At 42.2% G+C, this 15,072-nt stretch overlaps 1 protein-coding gene across 2 annotated transcripts in view; it reads right to left on the bottom strand.

The window, feature by feature from the left end:
* LOC128697421 (solute carrier family 35 member F1-like) overlaps positions 1-14,468 on the bottom strand; it is a 377,556-nt gene extending 363,088 nt beyond the window's left edge. For both annotated transcript variants that reach the window (XM_070090232.1, XM_070090231.1), the window contains exon 1: positions 12,991-14,468. In XM_070090232.1, the coding sequence (XP_069946333.1) occupies positions 12,991-13,061 (71 nt within the window). In that variant the 5' untranslated portion in view covers positions 13,062-14,468. The remainder of the gene's footprint in view (positions 1-12,990) is intronic.
* Between the last annotated feature and the right edge of the window lie 604 nt (positions 14,469-15,072).

The raw sequence follows: 15,072 nt of genomic DNA on the forward strand, positions 1-15,072 counted from the left end.
GGCTGAGGAAGGGTTGTTGAGGTGGTTTGGACATGTAGAGAGAATGGAGCGAAACAGAATGACTTCAAGAGTGTATCAGTCTGTAGTGGAAGGAAGGCGGGGTAGGGGTCGGCCTAGGAAAGGTTGGAGGGAGGGGGTAAAGGAGGTTTTGTGTGCGAGGGGCTTGGACTTCCAGCAGGCGTGCGTGAGCGTGTTTGATAGGAGTGAATGGAGACAAATGGTTTTTAATACTTGACGTGCTGTTGGAGTGTGAGCAAAGTAACATTTATGAAGGGGTTCAGGGAAACCGGCAGGCCGGACTTGAGTCCTGGTATATATATATATATATATATATATATATATATATATATATATATATATATATATATATATATATATATATATATATATATATATATATATATATATATATATATATATATATATATATATATATATAAGTAAGTAAGTAAGTAAGTAAGTTTATTCAGGTATACACAAATACAGTTACATAGAATTATCATACATAGCAGCATATGTGTAGAGAACCTAGGATAACCCAAAAAAGTCAGACAGAGTGACTTATTTCCATTGGGGTCCTTTTACCTTATTATTATAATATAAAGGTTATAATATTTTCTTATTATTCTACAATGAAGATAACATCTTATTATCATACTAAAAAGACTATCTACTACACGAGGGTCATTAAGACTATCTACAATACGAGGGTCATTACTAGGAATAAGGTAAAATTTACACGTATGTTAGCTAAAAAATAGAAAATCATTCCCCTCCCTTTCTGTAGCTACATTCATCAGACACCTTTTGGCACTCTTCTTGAACTGGTTCATGCTATGACTGGCTTTGACATGTGCGGGCAGTCTGTTCCATTCCTTTATTGCTGTACAATAAAAGGTGTTTGAAGCCTGGCCACTGACTGTGGGTACTACAAAGTTGTGCTCTCTCCCCCTAGTACTATGATTGCTTTGGTTCCCAACCTTGACAAAATTGACAGCAAGATATTCTGGACATTGTTTGTGAGCAATTTTATAAACATGATTTAGCTTCAGTTGTTTTACTCTGTCTTCAACATTCAGCATATCCAACTGCTGTAATTCATCCTGGCCTACATGTTCTCTTGGTCCCAGCCCCAGGATGAATCTTACGATTTTGTTCTGGGTGATTTGCAGTCTATCTTTCAGTTTTTTTGTCAAGGCAGAGTACCAAGAAGAGCAAGCGTAATCCATATGGCATTGTATAAGGGCTAGACATAGGGTCCTGCGAGCCTCAGTAGGTAGACACTGTGCTTGTCTATACAGGAACTTCAGTCTGGCATTCGCTTTCTTTACTACACTGTTCCCTATCAATTCTCCTGACATGCATGGGTCAAAGGGGATTCCCAAATATTTTACTGATGAAACCAAAGTGATGGGCTCCCCATTACATTGAACATTAAAATTATTTACCCTTCTCAGTTTATGTTTCGTGCCAAAGAGAATGGCTTCAGTTTTCCCTAGGTGTAATGATAGTTTGTTGTCTACTAACCATTTGCTGCAGGACTCCAGTTCCAGTGTTAAAACATTAGCAATATCTTGTGGGTCTTTACCTGACACTAACAGAGCACTGTCATCTGCATACAGTAGGAGTTTGCACTTGACACTGATAGGCATATCATTGACATAACATAAGAATAATAAGGGACCCAGAATACTACCTTGGGGAACTCCACATGTTATCGGCAGGGGTTCTGATTCTGTTTTGTTGATTTTGACTATTTGTCTCCTGTTGCTAAGGTAGGACTTAAACCAGTCTACAGAACCTATACCGATAGCTTGAAGTTTATTACATAATATATTGTGGTTGACAGTATCGAAGGCCTTTTGCAGGTCTAAGGTTACCATACCTATGAGGTTCCCCTTTGACATTTCAGTTCTCAGGTAATCCATCAGATTAATAAGGGAGGTGTCGGTTGAGTAGGATCTTCTAAAGCCCGATTGATAGCTATGGAGAATGTTGTTGTCATTAAGGTACTTAACTACTTGAGAATACACCGCCCTCTCTAGAATTTTAGATATTATACTGAGTATACTAACAGGCCTATAGTTGCTTACATCAGACCTACTATTTTTCTTGAAGATAGGAGTAACTCTGGCCTCCTTGAACCCCTCCGGTACGGTATTAGTGGTGATTGATAGATTTATTATGTGAGCAATAGGGATTGACAGTTCAGAAGCACCATCTTTTAGGAACTTAGACGGGATGTTATCAGGGCCTGTGCTCTTAGTTGGGTTTAACCTGCTTAGTTCTTTTTGAATAAAGTCATGAGATACACTTACTAGTTGACAACTGTTTGGGGTTACCCCTTTATTGGTATAGTATGTTTGAAACTTATCAGAGTCTGTGTTAAAGGTATTTGATGCAGCTGGTAGTTTACTTACTAGTGTTGATGCAACAGATGTGTAGTATGAATTAAAGCAATTTGCCACCTTAGATGTTTCGTGGCATACCTCATTATCGATAGTGAGTACTATGTTAGACCTATCTACTGGCTTATGGCTATACCCCAACTGTTTTAGTTGTTGCCAGAGCTTTCTGGGGTTATGCTTATACTCTTCAATTTTTGAGCAGTAGTGCTTTGCCTTTGCTCCTTTTATAAGTCTCTGTACTCTGTTCCTCACCCTTTGGAATTCATTTAGTGCTGCAATATCCTGTCTGTTTGCTTTAAATCTTTTTAGCAGCTGGTCTCTGAATTTCATATTATCTAATATCTCAGTATTCATCCAGGGTTCAGTTCTTCGTTTAATCCTAACCTCTTTAACTGGTGCAATATTATCAAGGATGGTAGTGAACATTGTTTTGAATTTTTCCCAGGCATCGTTTACGTCCGTGCAACTTGTTATCTCTGTCCAGTCACAATTGTGTAGCCTATTTACCAGTGTTTCTTTACTGTAGTTTCTAGTTGACCTCATTTTTATTGTCCTGTGTAGGCCTATCCTATCCCTAGTGATTTTCCTGGTGCAGTAAATGATGAAATGATCACTAAGACCTGTGGTAATGACGCCTGACTGACTAATGTTCTCAGAGCGGTTACAAAGTATGTGGTCAATTAGGGTGGCTGAGAACTGTGTGATCCGGGTTGGAGTATTAATTAGTTGAGTGTAACTATTTAATCCTAGAATTTGCTTATACCTTTTGCATAGCCCGTTATTTTGCTGCTGAAAACAGATATTGAAGTCGCCCAGTATTATTGTCTCGCAATTGTTTTCAACTCCGGACAAGACTCTGGAAAAGTCTTCTAAGAACTGGTCCTGGGTAGGAGGGCGGTAACTAGTTCCTACTAAGATGGGTTTGGTCTTAGGAAGCAGCACTTCAAACCATAGAATCTCCAGTTTATTGTTATTTAAATCAGGTCTTGGGTTGTAAGCTAAGTCATTTCTAATGTAGGCACATACTCCACCACCCTTTCTGTTCCTATCTAAGCGTTTTATATTGTAACCATCTATTTTGACCTCGTCGTCAGTCACCGTATCATCCAACCAAGATTCAGAGATGGTTATAACTGCCGCCCTAATTTTGTTAGCTAGAATCCTAATCTCTGCCAATTTAGGAAGAAGTGATCTTGCATTGACATGAATAAAGTGAAGGCCTGTTTTCATAAAACAATCATAATCATCAATATATGGCAATGGGTCATTTGTATTAAAATTAGGTAAATCAATGTCATCACTGCTAAAGGGTAACTGTGCCAAAGTGCATTTGTTACACACAAAATGAATTCTGGCACCGTTGCTATAATTGTACATACATCCATCATGCACCCACCCCTTACACATTTTACATAAGGTGCCTTTTCTGTTTTTCATGCGTACTTTAGTACAGTGTATGCACCTGTTTGGTAGTGTTTGAGATAATAATGGCTGTATTGTCTCACATTGACCTATGTATGCATTACATATGGAGTTAAGGTTATCATTCCTAGCTACTAGACCGTCATTATCGCCGTCATTTATCTGTCTGTTTTGCCTCTGCACAATAGTTTGAGGTCCTGGATTAATTTGGATATCACCACTTAAGAGCGCTACAATAAGAGCTGTGTGCCACTGTTTTTGTTTGGGTATGCGGTGTTGCCATACCTTGCGGCGATAGTGACATTTACTTTTCTGGTAGGATGGCAACTGTTGGGCTTTTACTGTCCAGGGCGCTGTTACTCCATTCACCTTTTCCAGCCCCCATGACTGATTTCTTTCTTCATGGAATTGAAGAAGAAATATAAATATAATTATGGCAGCCTGTACCCCCCTAATGCCTGCCATTTTCACTCTTCGCTCTTTTACTCATATACAATAATATTTATTTCTCTTTTCCAGTCCCTAGTACACTTAGTATCTGCTTTAGCAATCACCACTGAATTACTAGTAAAATTTCCTCTTCAAAACCCTCTTCACTGCTCACTTTTCCCTTAACTTCACAAAACCCTTACAGTTAACCCCTTATTACACACTCCCCTTCCCATCTCACTTCACAGTCTGGCTTCACCAATTAACTTCTAACTCCTTTCCATTCTGGTAGATCAGAAAGGTTTAATCCATGGTTTTATCCTTCCAAATCCCCCTCAATTCCATTTATCGGGGGTTGTGTGGTGTTGTTGTCTCCTGACCTGTTCTGCTGACTCAGCCATTTTTAAAACACTGAGGGGAGTAACGCCACCTACAACCTGACTTTCCTTGAGTTTATAGATATATTTGGCGTTTTCTGCTATGATTCTCTCACTGTACACTGGTCAGCTGAATATAGGTCAGCTACTAAAACATTAACCTTGACTGTTTAACTATTCACTTCTTTCTCACGACTGGCACTGAGGGATATCCGACCTATAACCTTGGAGTTTTGTACTGTTGATTTGACGATGTCTCCTGTGTTTCCCTCTCGTTAGCACTGGTACAGGTGATATGATGGTGGTACAGATATGATGCTACTGTCAACAGATGAACGTCAGTAAAGATGAGAATTTCACTTCGCTAGTTGTACGTCTGGCAGTAGCGGCTGTTTGGATGCCGGTCAGCCATGTTTAAATGCTCAATTCTTTCCCTCGTTTGGCACTGAAGAAAAAAGTCCTACAGACCTGTCATTTCCTTGGAGATTTAGTTGATCAGGTTTTCTGCCATGTTGTCTTCCCGTTAAACACTGGTGCAGTTGATATGGAGGTCAGTTATTTCACTGTAGTGGAAAACGTCTCATGTCTGGTTCACGTCTGGCAGCAGGTCTGGTACTTGAATGCCGGTCCCTCTTTTGTCATATTTAGTCCATTTCGTTGTCGTCACCGTCAGTTTTTATGTCACTATAGGTTCCTTGCATGTTGTTGCAGCAGTACTTGCAAATTTGGCCATCACTGGAGTTCGGATAGGCCCAGGGGACGGCAAGATATAGGAGCAGCCTTGTTGCTGCTTGCTGCGGCTGCAGCAAGCAGCAGTTCATATATATATATATATGTATATATATATATATATATATATATATATATATATATATATATATATATATATATATATCCATGAGCTTTATCAAACCTAGTCTTAAAACTGTGTATGGTTCCTGCCTCCACTACGTCATTTTCTAGGCTATTCCACTGCCTTACAACTCTATGACTGAAGAAATACTTCCTACTATCTCTCTGACTCATTTGTGTCTTCAACTTCCAATTGTGGCCTCTTGTTTCTGTGTCCCCTCCCTGGAACATCCTGTCCTTGTCCACCTTGTCTATTCCACGCAGTATTTTATATGTCGTTATCATGTCTCCCCTGACCCTCCTGTCCGCCAGTGTCGTCAGGCCGATTTCCCTTAATCTTTCTTCATAGGACATTCCCCTTAGCTCTGGAACTAACCTTGTCGCAAACCTTTGTACTTTCTCTAGTTTCTTGACGTGCTTTATCAAGTGCGGGTTCTAAACAGGTGCTGCATACTCCAGTATGGGCCTGACATACACGGTGTACAGTGTCTTGAATGATTCCTTACTAAGGTATCGGAATGCTGTTCTCAGGTTTGCCAGGCGCCCATATGCTGCAGCAGGTATCTGATTGATGTGTGCTTCCGGAGACATGCTCGGTGTTATACTCACCCCAAGATCTTTCTCCTTGAGTGAGGTTTGCAGTCTTTGGCCACCTAGCCTATACTCTGTCTGTGGTCTTCTGTGCCCTTCCCCTATCTTCATGTGTGTGTGTGTGTGTGTGTGTGTGTGTGTGTGTGTGTGTGTGTGTGTGTGTGTATGTGTGTGTGTGTGTGTGTGTATGTGTGTGTGTGTGTGTGTGTGTGTTAGTGTGGTTGAGTGCATTGGTTCGCGCTTACATGTGTGTGATGTGTGCATCTGCGTTTGTGTGAGTGCGTGTCTGTGTGAGATTGTAACAGAACATGCGCGACTGTGCGCTTTCCAGTGTATGCGCAAATTCGCTCTTATAAGCAGCTCATTGTTTGTTGTTACAAGAGTAGATTATTACAGAAGAGTTCCGCTCCTGAACTCTTCTCCAAAAGCAATGAGATATGTAGTTCAACTGTCTTCTTGAATTTGTATTGAGAAAGTCACTGGATGGTGAAACATCTACAATAAAGATACCCAGATGTTGCACATGTATCTAATTTTGATTTTGTTGATATTGTATACCATTTGTGTAGAACTAGATGACGTCCTCCAGTGAGAGCAGAATGATGTTGTGTCACCCCGACGTCTACAGAGGTACTTGAACACCATGCACTCAATTGTTGACTTATTGAGGAATACAAAGACAGTATAGTAACCTATGTGATATGTCAAGATATCTTATTAATGAAAATAAGATACCAGATATATTAAGCATATTTCCTAATTTTGCTTGTAACAGATAAGTGAACTGTAGATATAAATCCAGATGTACTCCTGTTAGCACTTTTGGGGCCTAGTTCCTAGGCCTTGTGTGCATCTATATGCTCTTGCGCTACCCTCCATAGGATGGATGTGGAGTGCACAATAAACTAGCCACTTCGGTGGCAGAATCTAATCTATACAAGTGACAGTGTTTTTAGGATGCGCGAGAACTGCAACTTAAAGGACTAGTAATAAGGTGAATGAGACAGATCTAGAGGAGTCAGGGACCTGAGAACGTAAAAGGTTCTTGTGGAGAAGCAGAACACATGTGCAACACGTAATTATCTTCACTGCCGAAACTTTTCGTCTTCGTAGCCGGTTTTCTCAGATCAATACAGGCAATTATAACTGTGGAGGCATTAGAAGTGGAGAGGTACTTCTGAGGTGATCAGTCCCGAGGGACTGATCACCTCAAATTATAATTATAACACTGTCTCCAGTATTATAATTATAATTAATTATGCTTATGGAGAAGCGCTAAACTCGTAGGGGTCATACAACTGAAGCAATCAGGTTCAGTTCTAAGAAAGGGAGGACAGGTTCAATTTCTTGGGTCAAGACTTGCACGAGGAGACCATAGGACTCTGCAGATCATAAGGGGACCTTCTGAAACTTGTTAAGAGACCTGATGGTCTCTGTGAGGGTTGCTTACAGACCATAAAGCTGTCTCTAATTTTTATCTCATTAACCTCTGAAAAACAGGAGATCGAGGCAAGAAATGTGGACAAGACGAAACTATACGGAGAAAACTTCACAGGAAGTAAAAGGACCAGTGTGTAGCTAATGTTTACAGGGATTTCCATTCACAAGACAGTCTTGGAAAACTGGGATTTATCGGGAAGAATAGAAACACAGAGAGTAACACTGGTGGAAATTGCAAGGCAAACTTGTTGAGCCAGCATGTATAAGAAAACACAAGAATCTGAGCAGAGGATGAACCAACAAGACTGGACCCGGTCTTCACCTAAAATGAATCAGTCTTAGGAGAATTATTTTATTACGAGTCAATGACCACTGTGCTAAGGTAGAGGTGGAAGTAGAGAAAAGGGAGCGAGGAGGACACAGAAAACCTGACTACAAGTTAAGGAAATTTTGAACGGATAAGAGGTTTCCCAAGAGTAAAGTGGGATGTATGAATGGAAAGACAACAGCACATGCTACATTGATAGGAATATGTAAAATATGCTGGAACCATAGAAAGATAATCAGGAGGAATGGAAATAGTAAAAAAAAAGAAGAGAGCTGTGTCTGAACCTAAACCACAGAGAAAACAAAGCAAGGAGAGAGAGAGAGAGAGAGAGAGAGAGAGAGAGAGAGAGAGAGAGAGAGAGAGAGAGAGAGAGAGAGAGAGAGAGAGAGAGAGAGAGAGAGAGAGAGCAGCGAGATAAGCAAAAGAGATTGGAGAATAAAAGTCATAATACTGTGGATGGAACAATGCACAACTGACCCACAAGTCTCAGATGGAAACTAGACTAAAGGAAGACAACAGTTAGGGTCTAAAATAATAAGAGCAGAGGAGGGAGGGAGGAGCACTCACAGATGACAAAGAGGCATGCTAGGAACTGAGCAGGAGATTCAGAGAAGCATTGAACGAGGCAGGAATGGCAGCAGTAAGCATGAGAGAAGGAACTATACAACTAAAATTGGACAGCGTCCAGAAGACAAGTCAGGAAGTGAGAAAGCTTGAGAAAATTGAACATAAGCAGCGAGGAATGAGACAGGACAGAGCAATCACTATGGCAACGCTGACTTTATGAAGCTCTATACAGAGTGAAACTTGGCCACAGTGTAAGCTTACTCTACACCTGTGTCTCTCCGTCACAACAAAAGCACTGGGCGCTAACAACTTATCCTCACTGGTAAAGCATGAAGAAACACTGAGTGAACCTATAACGTCACTACATACAGAACACTACACATAAGCTGGAAAACTGAGAATGTATCCAACATACGCAAGCTAGTGGATATTATCATATTCACGGGGAGGCACTAAGCCAGTATGGGCTATACAGCGTCTGGGTAAATGGGAAGAAGACAGGACTGGTGAGAGGAAGGGGAGGGTCTACTGTCCAAAGAACTAAAATAACATCTCTAGACACCTGAAATTAAGACATCCTCTCCATAAGCCTTCAAAGAGCTCAAGGCTACCTTCTTGCTGCTTAAGGCCTCTTGACCCAAAGAACAGAAGCTATCCTACCTTTCCTTGAATCAAATCTAATTATTTCCTATTTCCTAGGAGCGGCATGACCTCTATGGGTTTAACGAAAAACGTGAATAATAATAATAATAATAATAATAATAATAATAATAATAATAATAATAATAATAATAATAATGAACAAAAAGGCACAATACCGTCCCTGTCCCTCTCTGTCATATATACTGGCTCCCTCACCTTCGTGTGTTAGTGACTTGTAAATGGTCAAAGTCTGACCGAAACGTCGTCATAAGCTTCTCTCTCTCTCTCTCTCTCTCTCTGCTATGTGCGGGTTATTTGTGTAATAATAATAATCTCAGTATATCTTAGAGTATAAATCAACATCTGGAGGTGTGTATGTTGATACCCTTCTTCTTTGCCTTCCCTCTCCCTCTCTCTCTCTCTCTCTCTCTTCCATTTCTCCTGTACATGGGATGGGATACCCTGAGAGACAGAAAGTCCCAAGTAATAGTAACTCCAGTGCTGCTGGAAGGTAACCTTTAAAGCTGCCAAACCTGATGAACACTTAATGGAATACTTGACGATATTCTCAGTGACCTACTGAAGTCTGCCAGCTCAGACTGACATTACCGAAGTCTCCCAGCTCAGACTGACATTACCGAAGTCTCCCAGCTCAGACTGACATTACCGAAGTCTCCCAGCTCAGACTGACATTACCGAAGTCTCCCAGCTCAGACTGACATTACCGAAGTCTCCCAGCTCAGACTGACATTACCGAAGTCTCCCAGTTCAGACTGACATTACCGAAGTCTCCCAGCTCAGACTGACATTACCGAAGTCTCCCAGCTCAGACTGACATTACCGAAGTCTCCCAGCTCAGACTGACATTACCGAAGTCTCCCAGCTCAGACTGACGTTACCGAAGTCTCCCAGCTCAGACTGACATTACCGAAGTCTCCCAGCTCAGGCTGACATTACCGAAGTCTCCCAGCTCAGGCTGACATTACCGAAGTCTCCCAGCTCAGGCTGACATTACCGAAGTCTCCCAGCTCAGACTGACATTACCGAAGTCTCCCAGCTCAGACTGACATTACCGAAGTCTCCCAGCTCAGACTGACATTACCGAAGTCTCCCAGCTCAGGCTGACATTACCGAAGTCTTCCTGCTTAGACTGACATTACTGAAGTCTTCCTGCTTAGACTGACATTACTGAAGTCTCCCAGCTCAGACTGACATTACCGAAGTCTCCCAGCTCAGACTGACATTACCGAAGTCTCCCAGCTCAGACTGACATTACCGAAGTCTCCCAGCTCAGACTGACATTACCGAAGTCTCCCAGCTCAGACTGACATTACCGAAGTCTCCCAGCTCAGACTGACATTACCGAAGTCTCCCAGCTCAGACTGACATTACCGAAGTCTCCCAGCTCAGACTGACATTACCGAAGTCTCCCAGCTCAGGCTGACATTACCGAAGTCTCCCAGCTCAGGCTGACATTACCGAAGTCTCCCAGCTCAGACTGACATTACCGAAGTCTCCCAGCTCAGACTGACATTACCGAAGTCTCCCAGCTCAGACTGACATTACCGAAGTCTCCCAGCTCAGGCTGACATTACCGAAGTCTTCCTGCTTAGACTGACATTACTGAAGTCTTCCTGCTTAGACTGACATTACTGAAGTCTCCCAGCTCAGACTGACGCTACTAAAGTTTTCCAGTTCAGGCTGACACATTTCAGCACTATATATGTAGCATATCCTGAGTGATGAAATATGACAGGGAAACATAGCTGGATTTTGTTCCCACTGTGTAACTTATACAGTATAGTGTAGCAGCACACTGCTGATGTCCTGGTTAAATCCCCCTAAACCTGGTCCTAATATTCAAGACCGCACCAGACCTGGGAAAGACCACACCTGGTCTGGTTGCCAAGACCACTCTTGCCCTGGTCCTGGTCGTCAAGACTACTATACTGACAAGACAGAATACGCCCGGCCAGGATACTCTCCATGCAAATCTAATAAGAGAAAGAGTCAGACGGAAGGCAGGTGGACAACATGACTCTACAAACTCTATTGGAGGGTAGACATTACTGTTGCAGGTGGACAACATGACTCTACAAACTCTATTGGAGGGTAGACATTACTGTTGCAGGTGGACAACATGACTCTACAAACTCTATTGGAGGGTAGACATTACTGTTGCAGGTGGACAACATGACTCTACAAACTCTATTGGAGGGTAGACATTACTGTTGCAGGTGGACAACATGACTCTACAAACTCTACTGAAGGCAGGTAGACATTACCGCTGAAAGGAATTAACAACATAACTCTACCAACTCTGGCTCTAGGCTGACAGCGCTATCACCAGCAATAAAGTAGAAGGATGACAGATTATTTTTAAACACAGCTGCCGTCCCCAACTAACGCAGGGTGACCCGAATAAAAAGGAAATATATTCACTATCATTCAGTCGCTGTCTTGCTAGAAATTCACAGATATAATGCCAATGACACTTCGAACAACATCCCACTTCAGGACTCAGGTCCGGCTACCGGTATTTCCCTGCATAAATGTTACCTTGCTCACACTCCAACATAAGCTTGCTGGATATTCAAGCCCCTTGCACTCAAAACCTCCTTTATCTTCTCCCTCTAGTCCTTCCCTCGACAACTCTTATCCCTTTTACCTTTCACCCCAGATTTATACACTTTCCTGGTCATCCTATTCTGCTCCATCCTCACTAAATATCCAAACCACTTCAAGAGCCCCTCTTCATCCCTCTGGATTATACCTTCGGTAACCCTACACCCTCTTATAATTTTTATGCTCCAAATTCTCTGCATATTCACACCACACATTGTGTTGCAGCGTCTCTATTGCTTTCAGCCTCCTCCTCGCTCTAACATTTAAAGCCTATGCTTCATAATTTTTTGCCCAATCATTAAGAATATTTATTCATGGGAAAGTGCTGAATAGGGACCCTACAGCTCCTGGACAATGGATGACAGCCAGAGTTGATAAACAAGACACTTCTACAACACTTGGGTATCTTTGTGTCTGAAACATTTCTTCTACATAGCAGGCTTTTAAAATCAAATAGAGGCAATTAATATAAAGTATAAAAGTCGCCTCCGCACTCGATTGAAAAAGCCTGCTGCGGAGGCGGAACATTTCGACAATAACGATCCCTAAGTGTTGCACATGCGTCTTAATCATCAAGTTCTCGGTACTGCACAAAATAAATACATGATAATCAGGTTTTATCCAAGAAAGACTAACTGTAATTCCTTGGATCAAGATACCCTTACTCTAAAGGACTGATCCTTGACCGGGTCGAGGGAGCGAGGACCTACGAACCACACACAGGTTAACAGGCAGTGAATGTGAACACAAATATGAACGTAAGACAACACTAAAAGACCAAGCAATAACGTGAACGAACTGACAATGAATAACAGGAGGAATAAGAACTGAACGCGAGTTTGAAACAGGTCTTCCTCGAGGAGATCTTAAATAAGAAAGACAAGTATACTACCTGGAGTAATACTGTCAAGTATTTTATACTGTTATTGTCATTATTATTATGATTTCAAACAGTATTTTAGAAGAACTAGATTGTAAACAATATTTCAACGGACAGCCACAAATAATTTTTACAAAAAATTCTGAAGCATATATGAAAGCGGAATTCCATAGTTTTTTCAACAAAATAAGAATATAAGACGAACTAATGAAAGAATGTTTAATAGAGGGTACAGGAGAGTTATGAAAAAAACATCAAGGACCTGGAATCAACACAGTAAGTGTGCAAATCAAGAAATGTATCAGAGATTCAAGCTAGCCAGAAACAAATATACAAATGTGAGTAAAGAGAAGCAAGAAACGTTGAGAAACAGTCCACACACAGCCTAAATAATACACCAAACTATATACAAACACGCACTGTCCTTACCTGCACGTCCCGAAGCACGTCCTGTCTTGCTGCTTGGACGTTGAAACAACGATGGCCTTAGATTTGTTCATGTCGGTGATGGCCAATGACCCGCCCTTGGCCTTCCTGACTCTCCCTCAGCACGGAGGTGGGGGGGGCGGTGGGGAGAGACTCCCTCCTCCTTACTCTCCCTCAGCACGGTGGAGGAAGGCTGCTTCCCCTCCTTCAGACTCCTCTTCAGCAGGGAAGGAGGAGCAGCGTCTCTTAGAGATGAGTGAAGGGAGGGGCGGAGGTACGGGCCGCAGAGCGGCAGGAAGGAAGGACGGGAGTGAGGGGAAGCAGCGGAAGATGTAAGTTACCGGACTTTAAGAACTTAGTGGCCAGGCGTGAAGACACTCCTTGACGACAGGGAGTGGCCGGAGCGCCCTTCACGTACCTCCCCTTAACGTGAAGATGTCCGCAGTCTCCAGAGGCTTCTCTTGGAAGAGCCGCCAGATCCTCTTGAAACTCTAGGGTTTCTTTGACGTATCTTGGAAATTTTCCTGTCGGAGCTCCGGTGACAGGGGACTTCCTTTGACGGAGCTTAAGAAACCTCTTAAAAAAAAAAAAGACGATCACCACTGCTTTTTGAAGGAAGGGGACAGCAAGATCACTATGAAGCTGGACCAGAATACTTGACTAGAGTTATGGCTCCTCGCTGGAGAGCTTCACCCCACACACCCTCTTGATATACAACTGCATGAAACACTGGAGGCTGGAGTGTCCTCCTGCGGTTTGACCCCGAGACCTCCCAGATACGACCTCGAAAAGCAGCCACCTCCACCTGATGAGTTCTGGATATTCTGTGTAACTGTAACTAGATAATCAGTCATGCCAAATAGCCGAGTGATACTCCAGTGTACACAGTGTTTACAGTATATATCAACCTTTCACTGTATCCCAAATGGATGAAGCGAGTCTAACCACTATTTACTTCTTGACACAGAGACAGAAAATAAGAGTGCAGGAATCCACTACTTAACCGAGTGGGTATGGAAATATAAGTTCATTTACGAGTCAGTTCCCGAATGATATGCTTCTGATTGTCTGCAATAAATCACAGTTAAAAAACAGTAAACTCATGATAATGTGTGTCTTATAATGACTTTTGAACTATGGTATGTATATCGAATTTTTTTATTTTTCTCTTTTAAGCAGTCACCATCCTTCGTCAGGGTCATCCTTCATGTGTCACCAACGACCCGACACTCACAACCCAACACACACGATTACAATCCGACTGCAGGACCTAGGACCCGACCCAGCAACACACACAGACCGACCACATCAAGCATCCTCCACCCGACGACACTGACAACCCGACTCTATCCGCCCTGTCATGCCTCCAAAATGGTTTCCAACCAAATATTTTTTTCCTCCACGGAGAAAGCTGGGAGAGACGGAGGTTGTGTGAGCGCCTCACTGACGTTTTATGCATTATGCAATGTGCTCTCCGGCAAGAAAAGCCACCCAGGGATTTCATTAAGGTGATGCTGTGTTAAGAGCCGTGGCCGGCCACCCAGGAAGCACGTATTCAACTCTCTGCACTTCCTTCAACTACTCTCTCTCTCTCTCTCTCTCTCTCTCTCTCTCTCTCTCTCTCTCTCTCTCTCTCAGAAACTCCACAAAACTATGACTAATTAAAAAGATTTAAGAAATTATATAAACATGTGTGTATGTGTGTAAATATTGTCGTGCCGGAGGGGTGGCTGAAGCACTCTGCCTGGGTGGGGAACTGAGAGCATAGATTCGAATCCTCTACTGCTCTAGATCCAAAGAGTTAGAGTTCTCCTTCCCCCCCCCAGGTATTTCCACACCAATATACCAGTAACACTAACACTGGTATATTTCCTGCATGATCAATATTCGGGTATACATTGCTAATATTTTTACACTACCCCAGCAGGAATATAGCTCATTCCTACACAAAATATATATTTAACTTGAATCAATGTAAAATATTCCGCTGTATGCCGCACAATTTTAATAAAAAACAATCGTTTGGTAAATATATACATTTTCTGAATTCATGACGTCACTAGCACACTGTAAACATCACATGAC

The sequence above is a fragment of the Cherax quadricarinatus genome, chromosome 31 (assembly GCF_038502225.1).
Source record: "Cherax quadricarinatus isolate ZL_2023a chromosome 31, ASM3850222v1, whole genome shotgun sequence".
Taxonomy (NCBI): domain Eukaryota; kingdom Metazoa; phylum Arthropoda; class Malacostraca; order Decapoda; family Parastacidae; genus Cherax; species Cherax quadricarinatus.